Source organism: Asterias rubens, chromosome 1 (assembly GCF_902459465.1).
Source record: "Asterias rubens chromosome 1, eAstRub1.3, whole genome shotgun sequence".
In the NCBI taxonomy this organism is placed as follows: Eukaryota; Metazoa; Echinodermata; class Asteroidea; order Forcipulatida; family Asteriidae; genus Asterias; species Asterias rubens.
The window spans coordinates 6,542,429-6,569,919 of record NC_047062.1 but is presented as its reverse complement, the minus strand read 5'-3'; the positions used below and the strand labels follow the sequence as shown (position 1 = coordinate 6,569,919).

The 27,491-nt window shown below is 38.2% G+C and overlaps 1 protein-coding gene across 4 annotated transcripts in view; it reads right to left on the bottom strand.

The window, feature by feature from the left end:
- LOC117298511 (pleckstrin homology domain-containing family D member 1-like) overlaps window positions 1–19,960 on the bottom strand; it is a 44,422-nt gene extending 24,462 nt beyond the window's left edge. For 3 of the 4 annotated variants that reach the window (XM_033782166.1, XM_033783649.1, XM_033784326.1), the window contains exons 1-5: window positions 19,545–19,960; window positions 17,305–17,718; window positions 15,954–16,047; window positions 5,333–5,422; window positions 2,345–2,421 (exon numbers count right to left, since the gene is read on the bottom strand). In XM_033782166.1, the coding sequence (XP_033638057.1) occupies window positions 2,345–2,421; window positions 5,333–5,422; window positions 15,954–16,047; window positions 17,305–17,417 (374 nt within the window). In that variant the 5' untranslated portion in view covers window positions 17,418–17,718; window positions 19,545–19,960. The remainder of the gene's footprint in view (window positions 1–2,344; window positions 2,422–5,332; window positions 5,423–15,953; window positions 16,048–17,304; window positions 17,719–19,544) is intronic. The other variant, XM_033782917.1, reaches the window with a different exon arrangement.
- Between the last annotated feature and the right edge of the window lie 7,531 nt (window positions 19,961–27,491).

Genomic DNA, 27,491 nt, shown 5'->3' with positions numbered 1-27,491 from the left:
TAAAAGACCTGGAATCGATTTCACAAAGGACTAGAATTGTAAATGCTACCAAAGTATAGTCGGTCCCTGTAAAAAAAGAATGATATATTCTTCGGGCACAACATTTTTACTACATAGTACATGCTGGCTCTCAACATTCAGCTCATAATAAATTCTGAAATTCATTTTTGAAAGTTGATACTACATTAATGCAATCCAATGTTATTAACCTAAAACATTACAGTCATAGGTTGGAGTACTTTTATGAATTGACACGACTGACTAGCCACAAAAAAAAAAACCTCTAACAAGATTAGTTGGTTCGCTCAATGCTCCAACACTACACACACTCATAGATCTGCAACGCCCTGCACTCTCGCAGCTCACACCAAAATTTCCGATACAGAGTGAATGGATGATCAAGCAGGTGGTATTTTTTGAGCCTGGAAGGGTTTCAATTTCCAGCGTGTAATATCTGGCACCAGCAACCGGGATTTTAGCTTTATGAGTTAAAGTTTCATACGGCTGATGATCCAATATTAATATTGTTCAAGAATGCATCAGGAGTAGAGAATATCACTTATGATTTTATCAATGTGCGTTAAAGGCAGCGGATACTATTGGTAATTGTCAAAGACTAGCCTTCACAGTCGGTGTATCTCAACCTTGCATAAAACAACAAACCTGTGAAAATTTGAGCAGCGAACTTGCGAGATAATAATGAAAGAAAAAACACCCCTGTCACACGAAGTTTTGTGCGTTTAGATGGTTGATTTCGAGACCTCAAGTTCTAAATCTGAGGTCTCGAAACCAAATTTGTGGAAAATTAATTCTTTCTCGAAAACTATGGCACTTCAGAAGGAGCCGTTTCTCACAATGTTTTATACCATCAACCTCTCTCCATTACTCGTCACCAAGAAATGTTTTATGCTAATAATTATTTTGAGTAATTACCAATAGTGTCCACTGCTTTAAGCACCGTAAACAGTGTATTCAGTACTTTCACAAGTCTTGTGAAAATATTCTTACAGCCCCTAGCTAACAGGAGGCTAGCTGGTTAAGTGGTAAGACATGCGCTCTAGCATGGCGACAGGTGTGGGTAAAGTTTCTTCCTAGATTTTCAAACAGGGAAACTATCCATCCCTTCAAAAGCAAAGTTCAAAGCCTTTTCTCATTTTACTCTTTTTGCAGCAAAAGAGTGTCATGCACAATTGTTTTTTAGTTTAAGAGGCAATATCCATGTCGCAGATAGATATCTACAAAGCTTGGAAAGAAACTGCAAACTGGTAGCAACTGTTTTGTCTGGTTATCTTAGACGTCAAATAAGAGATAAGATTTCTGTTAAAAACATAAAAACAGCTCATTTTCATAATTAGTCACCTTTATGTATTCAAGGAACAATGAAGTGCTACATGTAAGTACAAGGATATCAACGGATTGCTGTATTCCATATCGTTCCTTTCCCAGGTTTCTAGAAAGATTTCCTAGGTTTCTAGATAGATCATCTAAACACAGAGGCGCATCCTCATTACTTCTGCTTGTGGACTAGGTAACACGCGTACTGGATGCAATGTATGCATGCAACCAACACATAATGCACCGGTGAATGCACTTTCCATTACGGCATCTACCCTCACTTGGGCATGAGTCAACAGAAAATATGCATTCCAAACGATATTATTCAAGTGTTTGATTTCGTATCATTCAAGAATGCTTCAATCGGAACACATTTGAACATATTGCAAACACACATAGAGCTGCTTTTTAAAGCAGGAATTTTTGATTGACAACTGACAACAAATGGTACAAGTTACATGGCATTTTGCCTGGCAAGCTTACTCTGAGAAGTACAGCTAGTTTTTGCTTAGCTACATGTTGTGCTGCAAGGAACATGCATGGTCATGGATTGGTATAAACACTCAAGGAATAAATGACCAGATAACTTTAATCGGGAAGAAACACTGCAGCTGTTGGTAGTAAACTATTTTGAGAAAGGATTCCCTTCAAAGTAATATGGTTTGGATAATTTTTTTCACCCAAAATATTTGAATCTCGGAAATGATTCATGCATGAACCATATCAAAGATTTCTGAGGGTTGGTGTCCATTCGTGACTACTGGAACCAGGGATACAGTTGGAACCTGCTGTCCCCAATATCATTATGAACCCAATATGAACACAACACCCTGTCCGAATTAGCAGCTGCGACTTGATCATCTCGTGAACACATGCATTCAAAGCATAAGAGGCCCATCATAGCAACAGCCTTAGCAATGGCCATGGTCACCGAAACGGACACAGCCTCAGTTTAATTTTTTTTAATTAGCCATTTGTTTTTGGATGACATGGATTTATTTATACTTACACTCTGCTTGACTTCTTCATTACCTCCATCCATTTTTCCCGCTCATTTTCTGAATCTGTGGAGATAAAGATGGGCCCCTGGAAGGACAGATAAAAGGAAAAAGACAAAAAAAATAATCAATTATTGTGATGGAAAACAATCCCCTCCCCTTTTTCTGATTTCAGCTTATCCTCTTTCTGCAATTTAATTCTAAAAACTCACATTATTAGGAAACGATGATACATTTCAAATGTCAGTCAGCCATTTTGGATTTTGCACACTTTCCGGCAAAGGATTTGCATGTGTCAGTGAACAGGAAACCCAACTTCCAACTCACCCATATTGTATTTGTACGTAATATAATTCAGCTTTACATTTGTCATTGACATTCCATTGTGTGACAGGGATTGGATTTCTGTGGAAAATCCACAAGATTGCAGGGCTTGTGGCTCAAAAAAACTATTTATTTGTATTTATTCGAACAAGCACTAAGAGAAGAATCACTATTGGTGAAACTCAAACAGAATTGTATTTTTTTTAATTACAATTGAAAAACACAGAGCTGCCAGAAATGTCCCGATGTGAGTTAATTGGCCGGCCATCAAAATCACTGGCCTAAGGCCAATAGTCCAATGAAGATTTTGAGTTTTGTTTGAGCTTCACTTTAGATACCAAACAATTTCTAGTTCAACACGGACTAAAAAGAAAAACAGCCCAACAAGTATTGACTTGACATCACTTTGCAAGTTCGGGAATAAAAAAAGTAGTATTTTACTTTACCAAGTCATCTTGAAAAATTTATCTTTTATTTGTTTATCTCTTAGAATAGGATGGCTCATTTCAACCAAAAAATATGTTTAAAAAGCACTGCAAGAAAAGAAATCAATTAACTAACAGTAGCTTTATACTATTCAAAGCAGTTCCCTGAAAACAAATATTGAGCACCCTTTGAGAGGAAAATAAAAAAAAAATATCCTCTTAAAAGTTGAGGATTCAATCGAGTTAACAGACACTATAGACGATGTGACTTGTGACATTACATGTTTACAAAAGGCACAAATTGTACACAGCCTATTGGAAGAAAACATAAAATCTTATATTTTATGGAGATTGCACTGTCCAATTTTTATCAACTTTTGATATGATGAAAGGGGCACATCTCAAAACTTGTCCAGCTTTTACTTTCATAACTCTTGGTTTTATGTGGAAATTATGACACAAAATGTCAACTTTCCCATAGAACCAGTGTAGTAGTATCTTGCCTGCCAGAATACCTAAAGAATGTACATGGTCACACTTATTGTAAACAGAGTTCACATGGTCTATAGCAAACTTGTACAACTTATCCCTGGCTTCGAGTAACAATAAACCTGTCAAATTAAGTCCCATTATTTACTGTGCATTGTATACTTGAAATAATGGTGACACACATGGCTAATCCTTGTTTACGCTGACACATAAAATTGAATTTTGATGGATAGAGCGAACAAATGGCAAGGCATAAAAAGCCTTGTGGCTTATCCTGGACTTTGTGATGTTATTCAATTGCCAATTAATTGTTCCTATAAACTTATTTATGAATTGCCTGTTCGTTTGAAAGTTATTTGGGGAACATAATACTTGAATATCAATAAACGTGATTCACACACAACTCAGAGCTGTAGTGGTTTACTGAAACAGAGAAAGTTACAATTTCCACTTAAAAGTGTTATAAATGTAACGAAAGATTTGGGGTGTGCTGGAAAGTCTTTAAAATAAAAAGCTTTAAACACAAATCAGAAAGTGAAATTTCCTTAATAATGAGCGATCCATTGAGCTGTGTACAAATTAAGGTTGTATGAAGTCCAGGCTCTGTGGCTGTACTGTAACAGGTCACATGGTCAATACATGTAGATAGTATGGCTGTGTCAGAATTGGCGGCTACAGCTACGGCTACAGCTAGATATCCGCTTCATCATGCGTTGAGGTATAGGACTACCTTGGCAACAGCTGTAGCCGTAGGTGCAGACGCTAATTCAGATATGACCTATAAGTATCAGCACCAAAGATTAAAACCCTTAGCATTACACTTATCAGTGAAGTTAAATAAGTAACGTACATTTTGACTTAATGACTGATTGTAACTGGTACAAGTGTTCTTATAAGGTTAGTTATCTCTTGATGTGAATACATCAATATAAACTTATGAGCAGTTTGGTCCTACAATGTACATGTAATTTCATAAAAGCTAATATCGCAGGTTAATACAATTTTCCTTCTGTACATGTGCTTCATATTACCATTGTCCTTGCTCTATGATATTACAGAACATGTTTCACCTATAGAGCTTTAGTTGGCGTGCACAGCAATTAATTTCAAAATAATCACTGTTGGCGCAGAATTCCACAGTAATCATGGCCATATATCCAGCCTTGATTATGAAGCAAATTTATGAAGCAGCAACTCAATTGAACTTTGATCTTAAAAAATAAATCTCTAAACTCTCACATTTAAACTTGACTTATTATTAACATGTAGGCCTTATTTTCACTCTTTTCCTTGACCCCTAATACTATAGATGACTGTTCAATACTCATATTGTATACATGTTGTAAAGAAACTGTAAAACACATATAATCTCAAAATAGTAAACGTGCCTCCAGTGGCAGCTGATTTGGGTTGACAGCCCGAATTGGTTAAGAGTTGCTTTCACCTTGAAGTGGCCTTCCAGCTACTGTATGTGATGTAAGGTGATCTCTCATAGTTCTTTAAAAACATTTGCATTAAGTTTCAGATTTATGTTCACTTCAGTAGTCAAAAATTAGCGATTTTGGACAGCCCTTTTTCACAACTGTCACCAGTGATAGTGCATGTGCTCAGATCTACATTACGCTCGCAATAATGAGCATTTGCGCACACACGCTCACAGCCGCAAAAAAATAACCGTTATGTCTGCTGCTGCCAGCATTTCAAAAGTCTCCCATTATTTGTGGATCCTTCGGTGACTTTCAATTTGATTGTAACACCTACCTGTAGCTCGTCATGATCTATCTTTATTGCCCACATCTTGACTGGGTCAGTAGAGGGCGACACCAGAGCTCCGCCCAATGGAATAACACCCTTCAAAGGGAACAAGAAAAAATAATTATGTTAACAGTAACATTCTAAAAACTGAAAAATCTTGTTACACTGTTCACGTTTGTTGTTCTGTCGTTTAGCCTTCGAGAAAGACTCTGCTAGGGTCAAAACATCAGGCCATTAACTATTTTTTGCATTTATACCATCTGTAAGCCCTTTTGGTTGGTAAGCAGTTTGCAACAGCTAATTCTATTTTCTCAATGTAAAAACTATGCAGGAAAACAAATTCTGGAAAAGGCAACGTTGTTTAAATCTTAAAAGATTTAATTGGTGTAATTAAAACATCAGGGATAAGAACAATTTTGTGTGTGATACGGTAGAGACCTTTAATCCTTTCTGTCAGATTCCCTGTTTACACAATGACACTGATGCTTATTCTTTAGGTTATAAGAGGGACCAGACCAATTTTCCTTCCAGCCTACACTATTTTCAATGGAAGGAAAACAAAGAGACAACTCAATGATAAAAGTCATTCATATAGCTTTAGAGGATTCCATCTGGCCGCTAAATACCAAGCATGCTCGGTGGTCCAGTGGACAAGCGGTAACACATCTGTTCTAGAATGCAAGGGTCGTGGGTTCAAATCCTAAAAAGGGCAGACTGGTTTTTTCCGGGCAGTACTTTAACAAAAAAACTAAAATGGTAGTCAAAAGTTTAAACTGTTGGCTGCCTTTTATTTTTTTTTAATGTATTGTAATACAGCAATTTTAAAGGGATTCTCTGTCTGTTCCATAAATGGTCTGAAAATGCCACCATTTCTGGAAAAATTTCTATTCAGGAAAAAAAGATAAAAACATTACAGCCTGAAAAAAGATGTTGACAATTAGTAGGGAGAACGCCAACATATACACAGAGTTTAACGATCACAATTTGTGGATCTTATTTTTAACCTTCTCATGATTTTACTCTTCCTGGTTTCATGTTATAGTTTTTCTTATTGTAAAGCGCCTGGGAGCATTTTTACCGCAGCAACCAAGACTACTGGCCTTTAAATACAAAAAAGAGGACCTGGCTACTTCTCATTTCAGCCTCCCTTTGGACACATCCATGTTGATTTTAAACGGGGGTTAATAAAAAATATTACAATATGGCTGGCAGCATCATGCGGATGGACTCCTGTCAACATACATTGTAAACTGAAGTGTATTTATTATTATAAAGCTTGTCGGTGGAGGAAATTCCGATCTAATATTCAAACAGGGCCATGGACTAGGAAGGAACTGTTGGTTGAACCGTTGGGTTTGTGCTTACAATGTACAATGTATGTGTGCACATTTGTAATTCACAATTTACTTACGATCAGCCTTGCACTTTGTTCAACCATTGGGAGGGGGGGCTAAATAATGAGTTGTATAATGATTTAATGTACAGGAACAAAACATCAGATTTATTTATTTTAAAAAAGATTTGATAAGTAATGTAAACAGATTTAAATCTATGTATCCTGATGTATTGTTATGTGCTTGATATGGTTGATATTGTGAACAGGATATGAACTCTATTAGTTATCACACAAACAAGGTTCAAAGAGGCACTATATATGCGTCTGTATTCCAAGAACACCTGTAGGATAATTCAAATAATGCAATACGCGGCGGTAAAACACTTTTTTTAGTTATTATTATTATTATTATTATTAATTCGACCAATACAAGGTACAACAAACAAGTTACAATAGCACAAGACAGAACATTAACAGAGAAAAAAAACAATTATAAAAAAGCAAGAAGTAAGGAAAATAAGTACAGAATTAAATAAAGGAATAAGTAATGTTAAATTAAATTAACTTAAATAAATTATTTGAAAAAGAAAACAAAAGCAAAAAATAAACACAATAAGAGGGCGGCTGAGGGCGGAGCATGCAGGAGGAAAACAGAACCAAATGGGAACGACAACCAGAAAGGATAAAAAACAAAGACAAATCATGCGGGTCACGGGTAACAAAAGTTAACCAAATTACTGTTGCTCGGAAGCATGCTGCCCCACGCATGACCAACAAACACAATGAACTCAGAAACAACAAAAGGGAAGGGAAACCAAACAGGGGATCGTTCACGACCTGCATGCAAACAAATTGAACATCTATTACGCTGTGTGGTTTAAACAATGATCCCTAAGGAGGCGGAGAAATGTCATAAGAGGACAAATTACAGCAGCTTAAAGCATGTTGTCCCAATTAGTGCTATTATTACTATCGAATAAAGTAACCAGCAAATGTTGTCAAAGAAGTCTAAGTTCTAGGTCCTGGGGGCGGGGGGGGGGGACCTACACAAGCAGGAAAAGACTGAAAATCCAATCTGCATGCAAGGCTTTTTAGTTGTGGTCCAAAGTGGGATTCAAACCCAGGTCCACAGAGGTCAAAGGCAGGGTAAGATTCAAACCCAGGTCCAGAGATGTGAAAGGCAGGGTAAGATACACCTAAAGCCACCTGATAATGCCCTACACCGCAGATTCAGTTTTTGGTTGCTTAACTTCCATGTTGCTCACTTTCCTGCACCTGTAACTCCTGTGAAAAAAACAACTAATAAAAGTTGAATGGGCACCTAGTCCAATAATATGCTTTCTCAATTATTTACTATGGGAAATCCATTCACTGCATGCACCCCAAGGTCTGTTGATATGACACTGCTTCAGGTCGTGCCTGATGTGCACACTACAATACCTGCGTTTCTCACAGTAGTGATCATTTTGAAAGCAGTCCCAGTAATTGTCAATATTTTAACATGAAGCTTTAACTTGACCCTTAACTTGATTCAGAACTTCCTGGGATTACAGTTGAGTGGGCATGCATGCATGCAATGTACTTTAACCACGCTTTAGCACAGTTCAGCCCAAGGTTTTTATTAAAGGTAGGGTCAAAGATTGGGGTTTCTCAACGTAATGCAGATTTATAGGCAATGTTATTGAGAAAGATACAATAAAAGTCACATGTGAAAGTTTCAGCCACATACTTGTAGAGAAAATGGCCACAAATCTCTGTATTTTTATCAAGAACATTGAATCCATCCATGGCAAGGTGACAGCGAGTACCAACAGCATTTCTGGCTGCTGCATTTGGGAATGGACACCAACCCTCAGAAAGCTGAGAGTGGATTCATGCACAAATTGTTTCTCATTTGTTTTAATATATTTTGGGGGGAGGAAAATTTTCCAAGCCATATAACTTCAAAGGTAATCCTTTCTCAAAATAAGCCAAATAACTTCAAAGGTAATCCTTTCTCAAAATAAGCCATATGACTTCAAAGGTAATCCTTTCTCAAAATAATGCTGTCAACAGCTGCACAGTGTTCTTACCAAGTAACTTTTTATGGTCATTATTTTTTGTAGTATTACCAATGTATGACTTAACCTTAAAAATAAAATATAAAACACCAACCAATTGTGGAATGGATTGTTTCATCCACAAAGGATTAAAAAATCTCACAAATTTAAGTGTATAGTATGTGTAGCCTATATTGTATATCACTTGGTTAAAAAAATCACTCGGTTCAAGTAAAATCATTTGTTTCCCTGTTTTAAGATTTACCAGTATGTTTGTTTAACTATTTTAGTTTGACAACATCTTTCAACAAACATTTGAGTCTGCAAATTAACAGGAAGACAACATACATCCTTACGCTCTCCTCGGAGCTGCCAACACTTGCATATTGCAATCAGGGACATTTTGAACCATGTAAAAAATTTGTTCATTGGAACATAAAAAGACATACATATATATTAAGGGAACTTTCTGAATAATCAGGGAGAGTTGGTAGCCCTGGCGGCCTTACACTTTCGTATTGTACTACAGTGACATCCTGGATATCAGGGTACAAATGATGGATTTGTAAAGAATATATGACGACCAAAACCCACCGCAGAAAAATGTATGCCACCATAGAATGTGAATCTGTTGAAATTAGTGGCTTGTTGCACACGGGTAAGATTTCAGTTATGAAGCTTTGACAATTTTCCACCCCAGAAACAGATCTTAATAGTTAGGACTCTATCTGTGTACAGAGAAAGAGTCCTATAGGGCAAGGAGAGTTGGCAGCTCTGCAGTCTATGTACTTCTTCAAGGCAGTGGACACTATTGGTAATTACTAAATATAATTATTAGAATAAAACCTTACTTGGTAACGAGTCATGGGGAGAGGTTGATTGTATAAAACATTATGAGAAGTGACGCCCTCTGAAGTGACATAGTTTTTGAGAATGAAGTAATTTTCCACAAATTTGATTTTGAGACCTCAGAATTAGGTTTTGAGGTCTCAAAATCAACCATCAGAAAGCACACAACTTTGTGTGACAAGGGTGTTTTGTTTTTCATTATTATCTCCCAACTTTGACGACCAATTGAGCTAAATCTTCTGCATTTGTTGATTTACACCAAGTAAGAAGACTGGTCTTTGACAATTACCAATAGTCTCCAGTGTCTTTAACTTACATTTTTTTCTTACATACTTTTTCTGTTCCTTTCTTTTGAACTGTTTATTTGTATCATGAGCGAGCGCCATGAGCGCCCTTTTGTGGCGGATACTGGCGCTATATAAGACTCCATTATTATTATTATTATTATTATTATTTTGAGATGCAGTTGTTTCTCTAATCTAATTTCAACTCCCTAATTAGTACATCTTTCGTAGTGGCCAGCTTTACGGAGCTGTACAAATGAGCAAGATACCAGTAAGAGATGGTACATGGGAAGTGGTATTTTGTCTGGTAACCAAACCATGGTAAGCCATAAGTGTGATTCAAAAACAAACTGTAATTGCTGTAGCTTTGACACAATGAAAGAGTGCTTAAAAAAGCATGACTCCACAATCCACAAGTGGGTTCTTTTGGCGCTGAATGGGATCATGATGCCCTCAACATAAACCTCAAAACCAAGAGAATTGGCAGAGTTTTATTACATCAAGTGTATGAAAGGGAGATTCCCAACATGTCGATTCCAATCATGCTCGTCTATCATTAAATTATAGAGTGTGCATGAACTCAATACGGTAGTTACTGAACTTCTGTTATGAACATGTTTTGGTTTCAATGCCATTCTGGAGTCTAAATAAAAGATGTTTTGCAACAGGGCGTTCATTGACAGGTTCACAGCACTCATTCAATACCACATTAGTCATGGAGTAACAGACACAGAAGTCTTCTGAGGATTAGGAAAAAGTACAAATCCCATGGTTTCCAATAAATAATGAACATTACATGTGCTAGCATTCTAACTGTAACATGACGCAGAGTCTAAGAATACTCAGTCGTTTCCTGTACAGATCTGTAATAGGCTATAAGTTATAATAAGAAAACCTACTTTTGTTTTGAGTCAACTCCAAAGATTCTCTTTTAAAGGGAGACAGGATTGTGTAAAAAAAAAAGCAAATAAATCATTCAGAAATCACATCCTTCCCATTTTCTATGTTTCACTGATACCACTCCAGCTGAGGGGCTGGCATTGATGAAGTACATGTACATGTATAGGCTTTGAGGCCCTGCATGGTGAGGTATCAACATGTAATGTTTATCGGTTTGAAGTAACACTAAGTGTAAATTTGTTCTCTGAGAACTTGTCTAGCAATTTATTCTACCGCTACGGATTAGATTACGCTTAGTGTTGATGTAGACCTAAAAGGTAAACTGTATTGTTTTTTTTTAATGTTTTGGAAAAGAAGACACTGCAGCCTCTTCCGTCACCCAACAACTGCATCCTAAGAACCACCCCATCTCATTTAAGAGATTATCATTACATGGTGTTACTGCGAACCTTTCTATATCGTATTTCAACCATGCAACCTACGAGTTCATTCAACTACATATTTCTATATCCATTTTATAAACAAAAAACATCCCTTCACAACAACCAACAACCTCTGCATCAGCGATATAGTTCTATGAGTACAGTCAACGGAATACTTGTCAAACTGCAGCCACCTCCACCACCCCCACTCTCTTTTTATTGAGTGAAACCAGCGCAAACAGATCCGCTTGTCAAAATAAAGAACTTCCTTCTCCGAGGAGAAAGAGTGGGAAATTACACTTGTTTGAAATGTCACTGTATTCATAGGTCCATTGCTAGCACGACAGGTGTTCTCAAAGGTGAATCACAGTTAAGTGCGACTTATATATTCCTGACAACACAAAGAATATATGAAGGAAGCGTTACCCTCTGGCGAACTGTTTGGATATAGGATCCAGAATTTACATACTGCAATCAAAAGAGTATGCACACAGAAATCCACCCATCCAAAGTTAAACCAAACTTGTGCTTAAATAAAAGAGAACAATTCACTCTCACTGGATAACACAATGAAAAGGCATTCTGTCTTAACATTATTGGGGCCAGGGGTAGGCTTTGCTTGACAAAATTACTACTCGATGTCACTCTTAGTTCCAACACAAAGATTCGACCTTAATGCCCGTTCGCCTACATGTCAAAGTGAGACTGTTCTTCTGCCAATCATGTGTGCTGCTCATACACATACGTGTTTCCATTGTTCTGCGATCATATTACCTCTAAGATGGGAACTGAATTTCAGATTCCTGGCTTTCTGTTGAGGTCTCCTCGTCTCAAAAATTAGCAATGTCGTGCAATACAAGATTACCAAGAAGTTTCTACAATCACTTTACCAATTGTTGTCTTTCAATTTCATTAAGTCAAGTGAAACTCTATTTATGTTTAATACGTACATTACTACTATACATTGCAAGTATCATCATGTATAACCCATGTATCCGCCGGGTATTCCCATGCACAAGCTACAAGCTAGTGTATCGAAATCACATGACGATAAGCACAAATTTCAGCCGTTCAGGAAACAAATGTATTGATTTATACTCTTTTATAATTTCACAACAAAATAATGGGCCAGATTGCACAGTACAGGTAGGGCTTTTAAAACCAAGGTTAGCACCAGGTATAAAACATTTGAAAGATCTTGTTTCAATTCTGTATGCTTTGGCCAAACTTCCAAAATTTGGGTCCAGAATGCCCCCCCCCCCCACACACATTTAAAAAAAAAGTTGTTTATTCAGAGAGCTGACAAACTCCATCATCAGGTTTCAGGAAACAATGAATGGTGCACACGATTAATTGTACTTGCTTTTGACAGATTGGTATTTGTTATAGCCCATGTAAAAATCAGTCTACTAGAACTGTCATCATGTGGCTCTCTCAAGTAGCTCTCTCACTTACAAATTAATCACCTAGAGACACTTTCCGAAACCGGCTTCAGTATCATAGATCTTTGTTAAATGTACATTGATGCGGTTGTTCAAATTCTACGTATCATTCTGCAATCAGCCGTGAAATGAGTTGCTATTACTTATGATTTTAGGGGAATATCATTACCACAAACAGCTTGTCAGTTTTTCTTTAAAATTGTTGTATCTTATCACTATTGTTTCATATCTTATCAGACCTGGGAGCTCTTATTGACTCTTGTTTAATAACAGTTGGTAATCGGTTTTTATAGTAAATAACTTCAATCCATTTTTTTGGTGAAAAACAAACGATAGCCAAGTCAAGTCACTATTATTTCATATCTTATCAGACCTGGGAGCTCTTATTGACTCTTGTTTAATAACAGTTGGTAATGGGTTTTTATAGTAAATAACTTCAATCCATTTTTTTGGTGAAAAACAAACGATAGCCAAGTCAAGTGGCTTAAAATAATCTGTCAATCTCTCTGAAAAAGCATTTATAAGCAATTGGCCTCAACTCCTTCAGTGCCCACTTTTTGTTTGCGTTTTTCAACCTAAAGTCGTCAACTTTTAGAGGATCTTTCAAATTCTGTATTTCAAACAAATAAACAAATAAGTATTTCTAACAAAACAAAAATGCGTCTTGCTGACTTTTGTTGCCTTGGTACATCGAAGTCTGCAATATTTATTCTTGAGTAATATTGCCCTCTTGTGATAACATACATTACGGATTGTGTGTACGCTTTCTGAGTACATAAAAAGATTGTACATGATGTACACTAATGTCGCTTTCAGAATAAAATAGAAAGAACGTACATGTATGACCTTGGCATTAAAAGAGTTAATTAGACAAAGAAACTACAGACCTCGGGGAACAGAGTTACAATACACCGTAACGGCCATTCATCAGAAGAAAAGCAGATAATTTCATTCCACTTTTGTGAGCCCATATATTTCCCAGTTGCTCACAGACGAGCAATAGTTCATTGCTATGCTTATATAGCCAGTATTCTGTATTAATAATAATAATAATAATAAGACTTGTAATGCGCACATATCCACCCTGCTTGGTGTTCAACACCCCTTACAAATATTCTGCCTTTTCATTGCTTTAGAGCGCGTCACATAATATGTCTTAGTTTTACTAGAAACGGCGGCCGTGTGATAGTGCATCGTTTGCCATGCGATAGTCCGACGACTGCGTGCAGTACCCAGACGTCTTTTTACCCACCTCGAACCCAATCAGATGCATCTGTGTATCTGAAACGCTCGTAAGAACGTTACGTGTACGAGGATGATAAATAGTCTGTTGGGGTGTTATAAAACAAAAATTGACTGCTTTTACTCGTGCTATGGTTAAAACTCTGACTCCCTCGGTGATCCCCGGACCGTTCCAAAATAGAACGCTCTGGGGTTCACCTTGGGAGTCGTAGTTTTAACCATAGCACTCGAAGGAAAGAATGCTTAGAACACTTATTGAGGCACTAGATTCCCTGCTAAAACAGTATAGCGCACTGTGTTTGCATACTTCACAGTAAGCAGAACCAGGAACTAGGGCTCAGTTACACCATCAGCAACCCCATCAAGTTGTCATATTTGGAGCTATGAAGCTTCTGGTGCCTCTCATTTATCTTTATAAGATAGAGTGCCGAAGTGTATTGTTAATTTTGTTGGTAAAGAGTTGGGGCAACAGAACCTCTTTCCCACCATACAGGTAGGTCTACAGCCAGCCTCTGTCTTTCAGGTATTTTCATGGAAAACGAGCCAGTAAGTGTGTCTGACCTGGTATGTAAGGAACTCCTTGCCTGGTGCATGTTTCCCTCCATCCTACAATCTGTTTTAAGAGGAAAATCTATTTCTTCTTTCAGCACCCTGAGATATTTTTATCGTAAATATTTTCTTCTAAATCCCCTTACCAAGAGTGGCTTTTAACCTTGTTTGGGGCTCTGACAAAAAAATTCATAAATATTTTCATTTTGTAATGACAACAAATCCCCGTACTTGGTTAACTCCAGGTGTAGCTTTCTCCGTTATTAATATTATCTATAAATATCTCATGTTATTTGGTAATAATATACTATGCACTGAGTCAGTGAGTCTGTGCAATACAGTACACAGGCAACCAGTAGCAATGACCTCACTTGACCTCACTCATAAGGATCACTCGGAGCTAAGACAGGCTCATCATACTTTATGAAAATGTGAAGTCAATTTGATGACATAATGATGACACAAACTTGCAACAAATAGTTAGCTCATGTTTGAAATTTACTAAACTAAGGCAAACAATTCACTCTGATCATAGAGTTGGGATGTTTTGCTTTCGCTTACTAGTCATCGAATTTGAGCTTTGAATGAGATAAATACTAATGAGGTCATGCGAGGTCGTGGCTACTAGTAACCATCTAGAGTCTACCATGTGCACTATTATGTGAGCATTGACTTTGTAAACTGCAATGCGACTTAAATGTGACATTTGCTCAGGGCCCCATTTAAATTTTTGGCCGATGATGTCACACTCAAAAGGATTATGTGTTTAAGAAGGTGATTTTAAGTAACGCATCTAGACAAGCAGAACTTTGTTTCCCATACTATAACACGATTCATCTCCTAGCTAAGATACCGTAAGCTGTATTATCCCTTTCTTGGGCCATTGAAAGATTTTGCTGCACACATGAATTACAATCAAACCTAAATTGTTATATCACGAAATATACAAAGTGTTGTGCATACAACTGTACCTCTATTGTGCTTATAGCAATTCAACACCACACTCCAATCCCCTAAGAAAACAAAATCTAAAATAAAAAAAAAAAATTTTTTTATAATTGTGTTCAAGCAAGTGCCCTCAATATACATAAGAAATTATGAGAAACTACACTAAGTATTTGATTGACCTTACTAGTGAGGAATTACACTAAGTATTGAATGGCCCTACTGAGTGAAAAGGACTCGAGCAGTATTTTTAGAAAGTTATTACTCCTGAGGTATTTCATTTGGTTCTGAAATGGACTTTGGTCAAAGGCGATTTCAATTAGGCATTTCAGCAGTACTAAGGCAACCAAAAGATATCAACTTATCGGACACAATTTTAGATTTTCTGCAAAATTTTTTACCAAAAGAGTAGGTTTGCTAAAACACTCTTGGGTGATCAGTGGCAAGGTAATTCTTCAAGCAAAAACTCAATCACGCATTTTGAAGTAGCAACCATGGAAATCCTTGCATGCTGAAGATGTTTTACCCTGTGGGAAACAAATCGAGATCTCTCTGCAACAAAAGCATCATTGAAAAATAACCCAAAACCCTCAAGTTAAAATGCAACAAAGGTACTTACCTTGGGATGCATGTTGAAGTATCGTTTACGATCAAAGTCTTTCTTTTCATTCTCAGCATAGTAAAGAAGGTAGCCCTCTTTGATAACAAAGAACCTGGAGGTCAAATTAGACGGTGACTGGCATAAATTAGCAAGAGATAAAAAAGTACAAGAAACAACATTAAAATAAACTAGAGTAATGGAGCACCGAAAGAGTTGTGCTTCAAAAAAAGGGAATAAAAGAGTGATGATGAAGTCTGAAACAGCCGTTTAAAGGAACACGTTGCCTTGCATCGGTTGAGTTGGTCTTTGAACTGCATTTCAAACCGTTTGTAGTGCAATGCAAATGGTAAGATAGATAATTTAAAAGTAGAATATAATGATCCACACGAACAATCCCATGCCTCGAAATTGCACGGTTTTCCTCATACGTCGCAAAGAAACACAATAGTCCATTTTGTGGAGTCCAAATTTGGACTCCATAGAATGGACGAATGTCTTAGTTCCCGACGTAAAAGGAAAACCGTGCAATTTAGAGTGATACTTGTGTGGATCATAATATTCTACTTTTAAATTATCTATCTATAACCATTTGCATTTGATAACAAACAGTTTCAAACGCTTTTCAAAGACCAACTCGACCGATCCCAGGCATCGTATTTCTTTAATACCGGCAAGGCTGTGGCTGTGTGAGAAAGTTCACTATTTCAATATTATCTCGCGACTTCGACAACCAATTGAGCTCAAGTTTCCACAGGTTTGCTCATTTATGCATATCTTGAGATACACCAAGTGAGAAGACTGGTCTTTGACAATTACCAATAGTGTCCAGTGTCTTTAATACATATGGGCTAGTGAAAAAAAATTGCAGGCCACACAAAATTGTGGTTGACTAGTCCTGCCGGCAAATGAGAACAAAAGGTAAGGGAAACCCCTCATTTGCGAGTAAGATTTGAATAATTTCTTGTACAATGACTTACTTTTTCACAAGTAACCACTCTAGTTTGAATTCCCCAGACTAAAGAGACAGTTTATTTGGTTGCTATGTCACATGATTCCAGGCAAGCTTTTACAAAGTTTACATAAGAGTCGACAAACGCTACACAATTTTTGTATGGATGTGTTTGGCACAAGGGTTTGCTCATCTAGAGGTTGCTATACAAAAGCTTGCCCGGAAAGATGTGGCACAGCAACTGTCTCTATAGTCAGAGGAATTCAGAAGTTTTAAAGCAGTTATCTTGTGACTAAGCAAATCATAGTATCAGACATGATTTTAATCTAACTTATTCAACCTCTTTTTCCACCAGGCTTAGTTTTATTATCAATCGACAGAATATTTTGAAAACCATCTAGGAATTTGATTCAAACATACCTTTTTTGCCATTTTCCAGAATTACTCGTTGTTCCAAAAGGTTTCTTCCACAGTGTTCCCCAAAGCTGAACCTTCGACAGCAAGAGGTCTTCTATAATATCCGTCATTTTCATCAACAAAACGTTGTATAAATGTTTTCTACAATGTACTCGCTCTTCAATTAGCTTGGAAGGAATATTCTTACGATCACTCAATTCTCTCCATTTCTTCTTCAAAATGTTTCAGGATGGTGAAGAAACAGCAGCAAAGAAGAAAACCTAGTAATTTACTGTCAATCTCCTCCAAAAGAATCTGCCAAACTCTACAACCGGTATTCTGTTCGCTTCTTGAAACATTTGCAAATATCCAATGACTTGATGGTTTCCTTTTGAAGGCAAGGCGTCTCAACTCAAATATCCACTTTTGGTTTTGATGCTGTAAGGATAAAGGATTGACACATTCTGGTTAAACTATTTTGAAAACCCACTAAAAATTAGTGTCGTAGTTTTGTAATCAGCGTTCAACAATGAAAACAATGTAGGAAGATTACAGACAAGGGAGAAAGCCATGTACTTGTACTTGATAATGTACATGTACACCCAAAAATACAGCCAAATGCTTGGAGTTTATTGAGTTACTTTGTAATTCTGGGTTTTTACAGTGATTTACAGCTTATTATATGGGTTAAAACATCTTACAAAACAAAGTTTGTCACGTTTCGTGCGCAAGTAGGGGCTACTACCAAGCAGAGGGAGTCCAGCATACTTGGCTATTGTGTAGCATTTTTTGGGCTATTGTGCAAGGTGAAAGATGACGCACCCAACTGTAATTTTTTACTGGTTATGACAAAAACAAGAACTTATTTATGCAAAAAACATGGTTTTAATTTTTAAGTCATAATGAATGAAATAGTGAGAGAGGACTTGGCATATTTTCCTCTTAACATTCTACATGTTGCACTCGAGTACAGATGAATAAGGATAGCATTTAAAATTAAAATAAAAACTAATTTGGCAACTGTTCATGTTCAGTGTACAGATTGGTTGTATTTCACAATGCCGTGTCTAACCTCTTGTCGATGAATGTTCGTTTTATTTCATTTTAAAAATCAAACTCCAGCAACTAGTGTAGGCCTTCAATCTAATTTCGAATTTATATTACAGTTACACGGAGCACGGAGGTAGAATTAGATTAGCAAACACGTCAATTATTTACCAGCGTTGTCCAGCGTGGCACTTTATTTTGGAATAGTCTGGATGACTCTTTTAAATCATTGCGTACTCTCTCAACTTTTACCAAAAAACTTAAAACTTGTTTTCTTAATGAATACTAAGATTCTGATGTTATTTTTGTATGTAGAAATTGTAACGGCTTTATTTTCTGTCTTACACCTGTCAATTTTGTCCTGTTAGTTTTGTCCTGTATTTTTAATGTCTGTCTGTTTTTTTGGTTTGTCTGTTCATAGGCCAGGGAACAAAAGCTGTGCTTCTCCCCGGACCTAGATGTTGCCTTTTGTTTATTGTTTCATCTTTTAATATATTTTATATTTACTTTTATTTTGTCCATATTACTCTGTATTATACACTATTTGCAACATTGAATAAACGTTTTTATATAACACCCAAGCAGATCCTTGCCATTTGATTGGAGGATTGTCCGTCACGTGATAGCAAATAAAAGTACCATTGCACGCTGAGTCACTCACCGTGCTTTTTCGTTCCATCCGAAAAGTACCATTGCACGCTGGCAGCGTGCAATGGTACTTTTCGGATGGAACGAAAAAGCTGAGTAAAAACATCACTGCGTGCGCGTGTCTTTGGTAACGCAGCAGGTGTTACTGCAAGATGAAGGCATAGTAAAATTACTAGCATTCAGCTTCTACAGTTGAAATTGTTTGTTTTGAAAGTTGTATCTTTCAATCAAAATGACAAAGATCTACTTGGATGTTATATAAAACAAATAATGAATGTTTTTCATTCGTGCAATGGTGCGAATATGTTCATTCGTTGAAAGCTGGAATGTTCCATTCAACTCGGCTCCGCCTCGTTGAATAGAACATTCCATCTTTCAACTCATGAACATATTCGCACCATTGCACTCATAAACATTCATTATGTGTATAATATCTATCTATCTATCTACCTTTCTAACTTATTGTTATAAGGCAAGAATATTGACCTTCTGGACAGTGACAAGAGGAGGTCGAATACGGCAAGGCAAGACTGACACGAGATCTGGCAGAGACATCTTTGAATACTTACCACAGTTCGTTGAATCTACAAACAAATCAGTGCAGAGATGAAACTGAAATTGCTTTCATTTCTGATATGGGCTATGGATGGACGACTGCGCGCTGACATTGTTGTTGTTGTCATATTATTATAACCAGTGCCCTCACTCAGTAGGCTGCTGCATATCACAGACTTGGTGAAAAGTAATTGTTGTCTTTGAAAGGAAAAGTCACACAAGTAGTCGACCGTAAAAATTCGGCTTCTCAAAACATACAAATTATTCCGAAGAGTACTCACAGGCAGTTACACGATACCTAATTATCCTGCTGTCGATATATAAACGTAAGGAAGACATCAAAATGTGTTCGTTGTTGTTGACGATTGCAGACGGAGGAGATGTCCTCTTGCGTGTTCGTGCTGTGTGGTGCAGTAGAACAGCCATTCAATTACATTAGTTTACTTCCGGAAGACAAGCAGTTTGTGTGTTGTATACCGACGGCTGATTATTGTTCAAAAGTGTTGTCACCGAGAAGTAAATTTTGTCCATTGCTCTATGATTTATTTATCGTATACATAAAATAAGTACGCTACTACTTTTTCATTTCATTGAACAAGAATATTTTCCTTTAAACATTTTAAAAACTGCATGTCAAAGTTTCATTTGAGTGAATGTTTTATGAAAATAATAGACTTCCTAAAACAGCCGTTAGAAAAAGCACAAGAGGGCGTTAGCACATAATTTACGACACCAAAACTGCCGTAGGTGAATCCAAGCGCAACTTTGCCGAGAGTGGTCCAAAAAAGTGGCAGAGCAAGATTTTATGAAGTCTGATTCCCAAGTCGAAAATTTTCAGTAATCCTGTTGTTGTTTTAAAATAAGTTTATCACGCCGCGGTGCGGGTTCAATCAAGGCGCGCTTTAGTACTGTGCAATCTAAACTATTTCAGAAGAGTTTTACAGATAACTTTTTTCCGTTTAATTCTTATTAACAGTCAGTAAGTAAAATGAATTTATAACTACAAAATAAAAAGTAAAACCAACCATTTTGTCCAAGTATGTGGAAATAAGGGAGGGGCGCACCCGCTGCGCCAACCTCGCGCCACTGGTAACTCATATGGCGCAACACACAGCAAGTTTCTTAACAGAATAATGTTTCAGGGCGAACTTTGGCCTTTTTATAAAAGGCTTCGAGAGAAATGCATACTTAAATTTTAACAAAAAGTTAAAATCTAGAGCTGCAAATTTTTTTTTTTAAAAGGACAGCCTCAGGGGCGTCAATCCGTCTTGAAAGGTGGAGGGGACATAACATTTACGGCGTGGGGTCCGGGGCCCGCTTTAGGGCCCCGGGATTTTTTTTAGCCCGTAGATGCTCTCTGGTGCAATCTAGTGAATCTGAGGGGTGATGTTCCCCCCCTCTCAGATGTTGGAATGTAATGCCTATTTCAAGCTATGATGCACCTATTCTTGCTATCATGGTTATTGTACCTAAAGAACAACTCAATTATAGCTTCGTAATATCCATATTGTTTCTGCATTATAATGCTCTGACGGCAGTTCATCCCTGGTGGGTATTAAAGATGGAGCCTGCTATAAAGCGGATTGCGAAGCCTTTTACGGCCTTGGGTCCGGGCCTAAGGGCTCGGGAAAATTTTCCATTCTAGATGCTCCGAGGTGCAATCTTAGGCCAATAAGAGACATCACAGAATGGCACAGAACATCTGTAAAATGTGAGCAGCAGTAGAATCTTTTGAGTTAACAGCATCTTCAAGTTCGGATCTATGAACCAAGTTTTAGGGGGGAAATCTGTTGAAGAGGGAGCACACGAGTGCGAGACCTTTACGGCATGGGTCCGGGCCCGCTTAAGGGCTCGGGAAAATTTTGCATTCTAGATGCTCTGAGGTGCAATCTTAGGCCAATAAGAGGCATCAAAGAATGGCACAGAACATCTGTAAAATGTGAGCAGCAGTAGAATCTTTTGAGTTAACAGCATCTTCAAGTTCGGATCTATGAACCAAGTTTAAGGGGGAAAATCTGTTGAAGAGTGAGCACACGAGTGCGAAACCTTTACGGCATGGGTCCGGGCCCGCTTAAGGGCCCGGGAAAAGTTTGCATTCTAGAGGCTCTGTGGTGCAATCTTAGGCCAATAAGAGGCATACAGAATGGAACAGAACACTCTGTAAAATGTGAGCAGCAGTAGAACCTTTTGAGTTAACAGCATCTTCAAGTGCGGATCTATATGAACCAAGTTTGAGGGGGCAAATCTGTGAGAGAGTGAGCACGCGAGTGTGAAACCTTTACGGCATGGGTCCGGGCCCGCATAAGGGCCCGGGAAAATTGTGCATTCTAGATGCTCTGTGGTGCAATCTTAGGCCAATAAGAGGCTTACAGAATGGAACAGAACATCTGTAAAATGTGAGCAGCAGTAGAATATTTTTGGTTAACAGCATGTTCAGGTGTTGATCTGACACGAATTTTAGGGGGCAAAGCTGCCAAAGAGTGAGCACGCGAATGTGAAACCGTTACGGCATGGGTCCGGGCCCGCTGAAAAGGGCCCGGGAAAATGTTGTATTTTTAGGTTCTCTGTGGTGCAATCTTTAGGCCATTTAGCGGCCAAAATGGCAAACGAAACAGAACAATGAGCTGTGGGAATATTGTGTTCCAGTGCTCCACAGTTCCACAGTGCAAAACATGAGTTTCATGATAAAGGTGGTCAAAAGTCACGGGGAACATTTGATACTGTGTCCCCCACCCTTCGAAAATGGGGTGGGGGTTCACGTTCCTTCCACCATTTCAGTGGGTAGGTGCAAATCTGTCAACGATGGACCGTGCGTGTGGGAAGCCTTTCCGTCGTGAGGTGCGGGCCCGATTAAGGGCCCGGGGAAATTTTGCATTTTAGATGCTCTGTGATGCAATCTAGGGCCAATTTTGAGGGGGACATTTGATATAGTGTCCCCCACCCTTCAAAAAATTGTGTCATCCTTTGCCCACAGGACTAATGCCCATAGGGACACCGGGTTTCGTCTTACACAGTGCAAAACTTGGGCTTCATGATAAAGGTGGTTAAAAAGGTGGGGGGGGGGGACATTTGATATTGTGTCCCCCACCCTCCAAAAAGGGGGGGGGGACATGTCCCCCTGCCCCCCCCCCCCCCCGATTGACGCCCATGGACAGCCTACAAGTGAAGATCGTTGCATGTTGAAAAATGTCCATGGCGGCCCAGATGATAGCAATTTTCTGCTAAAAATAGGCCAGTCACAGATGGTAGGCCTGCACAGACTACAGACACTGTTAGGATGGTAACCGTCTGGTGTAAGCATAAAACTGTGTTGTGCTTGGAAGACCCACTACATAGAGAGAGATATAGGCATACGGAGCTTTACATAAAATCTTAAAGTCAACAATTATTTTGATTCAAAGTTCACTAACAACACATTATGATATAACAAAAGCAGATGTTCACACAAAACCGAGATTGTTACTTAATAATAATAACTTTCGATTTATATAGCGCCTAATAACTAACACTTAATTCTCTAAGCGCTTTACATTAGTGCCCTGGTCTACCCTCGCAGGTACCCATTTATTCCCCTGGGTGAAGAGAAGTAATTATAGTAAAGTATCTTGCTCAAGGACACAAGTGTCACGACCGGGATTCGAACCCACACTCCGGTGAAAACGTACCAGAACTTGAATTCGATGCTCTTAACCACTCGGCCATGACACTCTACTTGATGAATGATTGAAAAAATTGTGCTTCGACCTAAAGAAAAAGAAAAGTGCAGTAATCTCATCAAATTAGACGATCAATTGGGACTTATTCAATCGATAACATGGGTTGCAACAAGTCTGAAGTTCGTGTTAGACCGGCAATGCCGCCTGGAATAAGAAAGAAAAGCAAATAAAAAAGTGGCAATAAATCTTGAATTATATAAATCGATTTTGAATTATTCCAAATGATTGAAGACTTATTGACAAGATATTTGATCAAATGTTTTTCTCCGACCCAAGGTGATTCCACCGGAGTTCAGATAATTTGGGGACTAAATAAATTGTTACACACAATGAATTATTGAACTTCATCAGCAACGCATCTCGGTGGAACGCCATGTTAGGCCTACTTTGAGTCCGTAAACTGTTTTCGATATCCAAGCCAGGCAACTGAAAATATTAATGGAAAACTTGTATACACTTCTTTGTATAGAAATTAATGAATTATTAATATTAGAATGAAACGAATTAAAAGAGTGGCAAACCCTTTTTTTGTAAACTATTATAAATTTTATTTTAAAATTGTAACGATTTGGTGCAGCCCCGACAATATTCATACAAGTAGCTTTCTCGTGATAATGTTGTTGTTGTTGTTGTTGTTGTTGTTGTTGTTGTTGTTGTTGTTGTTGTTGTTGTTTTTTTTGGGTTTTTTTTTTGGGGGGGAGGTAGCGGACAAGTACGATTTCAATTTGACTCTTGTACACTATTGGTAAATGTCAAAGACCAGTCTTCTCTCTGTAGCTCAACATCTGCATAAAATAACAAACCTGTCAAAATTTGAGCTTGATTGGTCGTCGGAGTTGCGAGATAACTATGAAAGAAAAAAACACCACTGTCACACAAAGTTGTGTGCTTTCAGATGCTTGAATTCGAGACCTCAAATTCTAAACTGAGGTCTCGAAATCAAATTCGTGGAAAATTACTTCTCTCTCGAAAACTATACGCCACTTCAGAGGGAGCCGTTTCTCACGAATGTTTTAAACCATCAACCTCTCCCCATTACTCGTTACCAAATGAGGTTTTATGCTGATAATTATTTTGAGTAATTACCAACAGTGTCCACTGCCTTTAGAGGAATTAATTGACTGGAAAGTTCTCAGTCAATTCTTTTAACTTTTTTCTTTGTTGATATCCACATTGAGTCGAGCACCCTCCATAACTGTCTTTAGCACATGTTTCCGTAACTCAGACTGGAGAATACGAATTATGATGACGATCAGCTTGGCGCATGATTTTTGGTTAATTTATTGTTGTGCACCCATTAACGACGGCAACTGTGACTGTGATTGTGATGCATGATTCTCGACATTCTTAAAGGCAGTGGACACTATTGGTAATTGTCAAAGACTAGCCTTCACAGTTGGTGTATCTCAACATAAGCACAAAATAACAAACCTGTGAAAATTTGAGGTCAATCGGTCATCGAAGATGCGAGATAATAATGAAAGAACAAACACCCTTGCCACACGTAACGAAGTTCGGTGCGTTTAGATGGTTGATTTCGTGACCTCAAGTTCTAAACTTGAGGTCTCGAAATCAAAATCTAGGAAAAATACTTCTTTCTCGAAAACTATGGCACTTCAGAGGGAGCCGTTTCTCACAATGTTTTATACCATCAACCTCTCCCCATTACTCGTCACCAAGAAAGGTTTTATGCCAATAATTATTCTGAGTAATTACCAATAGTGTCCACTGCCTTTAAATAATGTACTTACAATTTTAGTGGAAACTAGAGGTGGAATATGCATCATACCCTCAAAGTAATAACCTCATAAATGAGTCAATTTTACCCTATATTCAAACTAAATTTAGTACGTAGCAAGACAAGTCTTCTCCGCAAGACAAACAACGGTCTTACTAGACCTGTGGACAAAGTCTAGTAACACCGTTCAGACCATTAAAATGGTCTGCCGCGGTGAGATAGTCGAGTTGTAGCGGTGCTCTCGCGAGATCACTTCTCTCGCGCGAACTGCTGGTTGCCCAGCCGTGACACTTGTGTCCTTAAAGGAACACGTTGCCTTGGATCAGTCGAGTTGGTCTTTGAAAAGCGTTTGTTATTAAATGCATATGGGTAGAAAGGTGTTGTAAAAGTAGAATACAATGATCCACACAAACATGACTCGAAAATGTACGGTTTTCCTTTTACCTCGTCGACTAACACGGTCGACCATTTATGGGAGTCAAATTTTTGACTCCCATAAAGTCAAATTTTTGACTCCCATAAATGGCCGACCGTGTTAGTTCGCAGAGTACAAGGAAAACCACGCAATTTTGAGGCAAATTTGTGTGGATCATTGTATTCTACTTTTAAAAGATCTTTCTATCAATATGCATAACAAACGGTTACAAACGCTTTTTATAGACCAACTCGTCCGATCCAAGGCAACGTGTCTCTTTAAGCAAGACACATAACCATTGCTTCGTCCTTCGGATGGGACGTAAGGCCGTTGGTCCCATCTGTAAAGCCGTTGGTCCCAGTGCACTTATCGAAAAGGGAAGGGGTTCGCCCCGGTGTTCCTGGCTGGATTGGCAGCATATTGCGCCACAGCACCTTGTAAACCATTACATGGTGCTTAAGGATTAGGTCTTATATCTCAAAATTCGCCCCACTCATTGCAGTAATAATGCCTGGCGCTTTGTATCCTTTGGCAAAAGGTGCGTTATAAATACGGTTATTATTATTTACTATTATTGCCGACTTCTACTCTCCATTGGGACCGGAGTCATGAGGGAAGTAGTCTCGCCAGATCACCGCGACAGGTATTTAACGACTCGTCCACAAGTCTACGGTAATAAATGCCTAATGATATCATTGTTTTATTGGATAATATGTGCAGTGAAGTATAAGCATTCCATAATTATTATCTGTGTTTTGATATGTCCGAGTGAAGTTTGCTGCGGGATAAAATTCGTAAACGCCATGCCAGCGCGAAATACAACCCATCAAGGCTGAACACCTAATATAAGAGATAACTGACACAGACTACAGTCGTAGAATGTTCAACGCAGTGCGGGAAATAAGAACTAAGAACAAACCTCCTCCGGTATGTGTGAAAGAAAGCAAACCGAATCGCCGAATGGTTCGCAGATCATTTCACAGACGACGAGGGAGCTATTGAAAGCTTTGTCGGCGATCCATCGCCTCTTACACAAAGAAAACGAAGTTGAAAGGGCTGTTAAATCATTGAACAAAATGGAAGAGCCAGGGGACCCGACCAAATTGACAACGAACTCTTGAAATTTGCAGGAAAACAGTTTTTCAAACAATATGCAGAAATTATCAACGATGCGTTAGAGAACCATCACCAAATTGACAGTATTGGGCAAAGAAATCCTAAAAGCCTTGACAAAACCAAAGAAAACTCCCGGTGATTACATCGTAATGGGTTTCGTGACGACAATACTAAATATTAGTTTACGGGAAAATACTATGTTGCACAGTCAACGTTAGGCCTTCCTTTTTTGTGCAGTGATTTTCTTCGGCTTATCACAATTCAACAATTTCAACCGTGAGTGGGGTGGGGGGGGGGGGTCCACTGGGTTAGGTTCGATACTCAGGAGTGAAATAAGCCTGTTAATTGCAGCAGAAATTGTAGTTAATGTACTTCCATATAACGCGTTGTAAAATTACCTTTATTGGGACTAATGGTATACTTGATTCAAGTCCCGTTCTCGTGGTCCAGAGAATCAGAGTTTTCTGTTATTAGACGATGGGACTGAAAATAAAAGGACTTTCGTGTGATTGGGACTTGAGTCAAGTCTAGACCAATGGTAAAGCCGTTTGCAGTTGTTGAGCACATCATCTGGCAAGCCTATAAAAATGGAGAACAAAATACACTCACAACGTGACGATTTTTTCTCTGGGCCAATACTGGTTTTGTAGCAGCAAACCATTATGCCCAAAAATTAATGGTATTAAAAAACAACTTTTCTTAGCCATTATTGGTTTTGTAACGGCGCACATTGGGCTGGCATTGAACCAATGTTGGTCATAATGCACATTTCAAGGCAGGGTGTCAGCACAGTATCACTCGTAATTGCGTGGTTTTCCTTTTACCTCGTCGACTAAACAGTACGGTCGACCATTTATGGGAGTCAAATTGTTGACTCCCATAAATGATCGACCGTGTTAGTTCGCAAAGTAAAAGGAAAATCACGCAATTTCGACGCACATTGTGTGGATCGTTGTTTCTTATTTTAAAATATCTT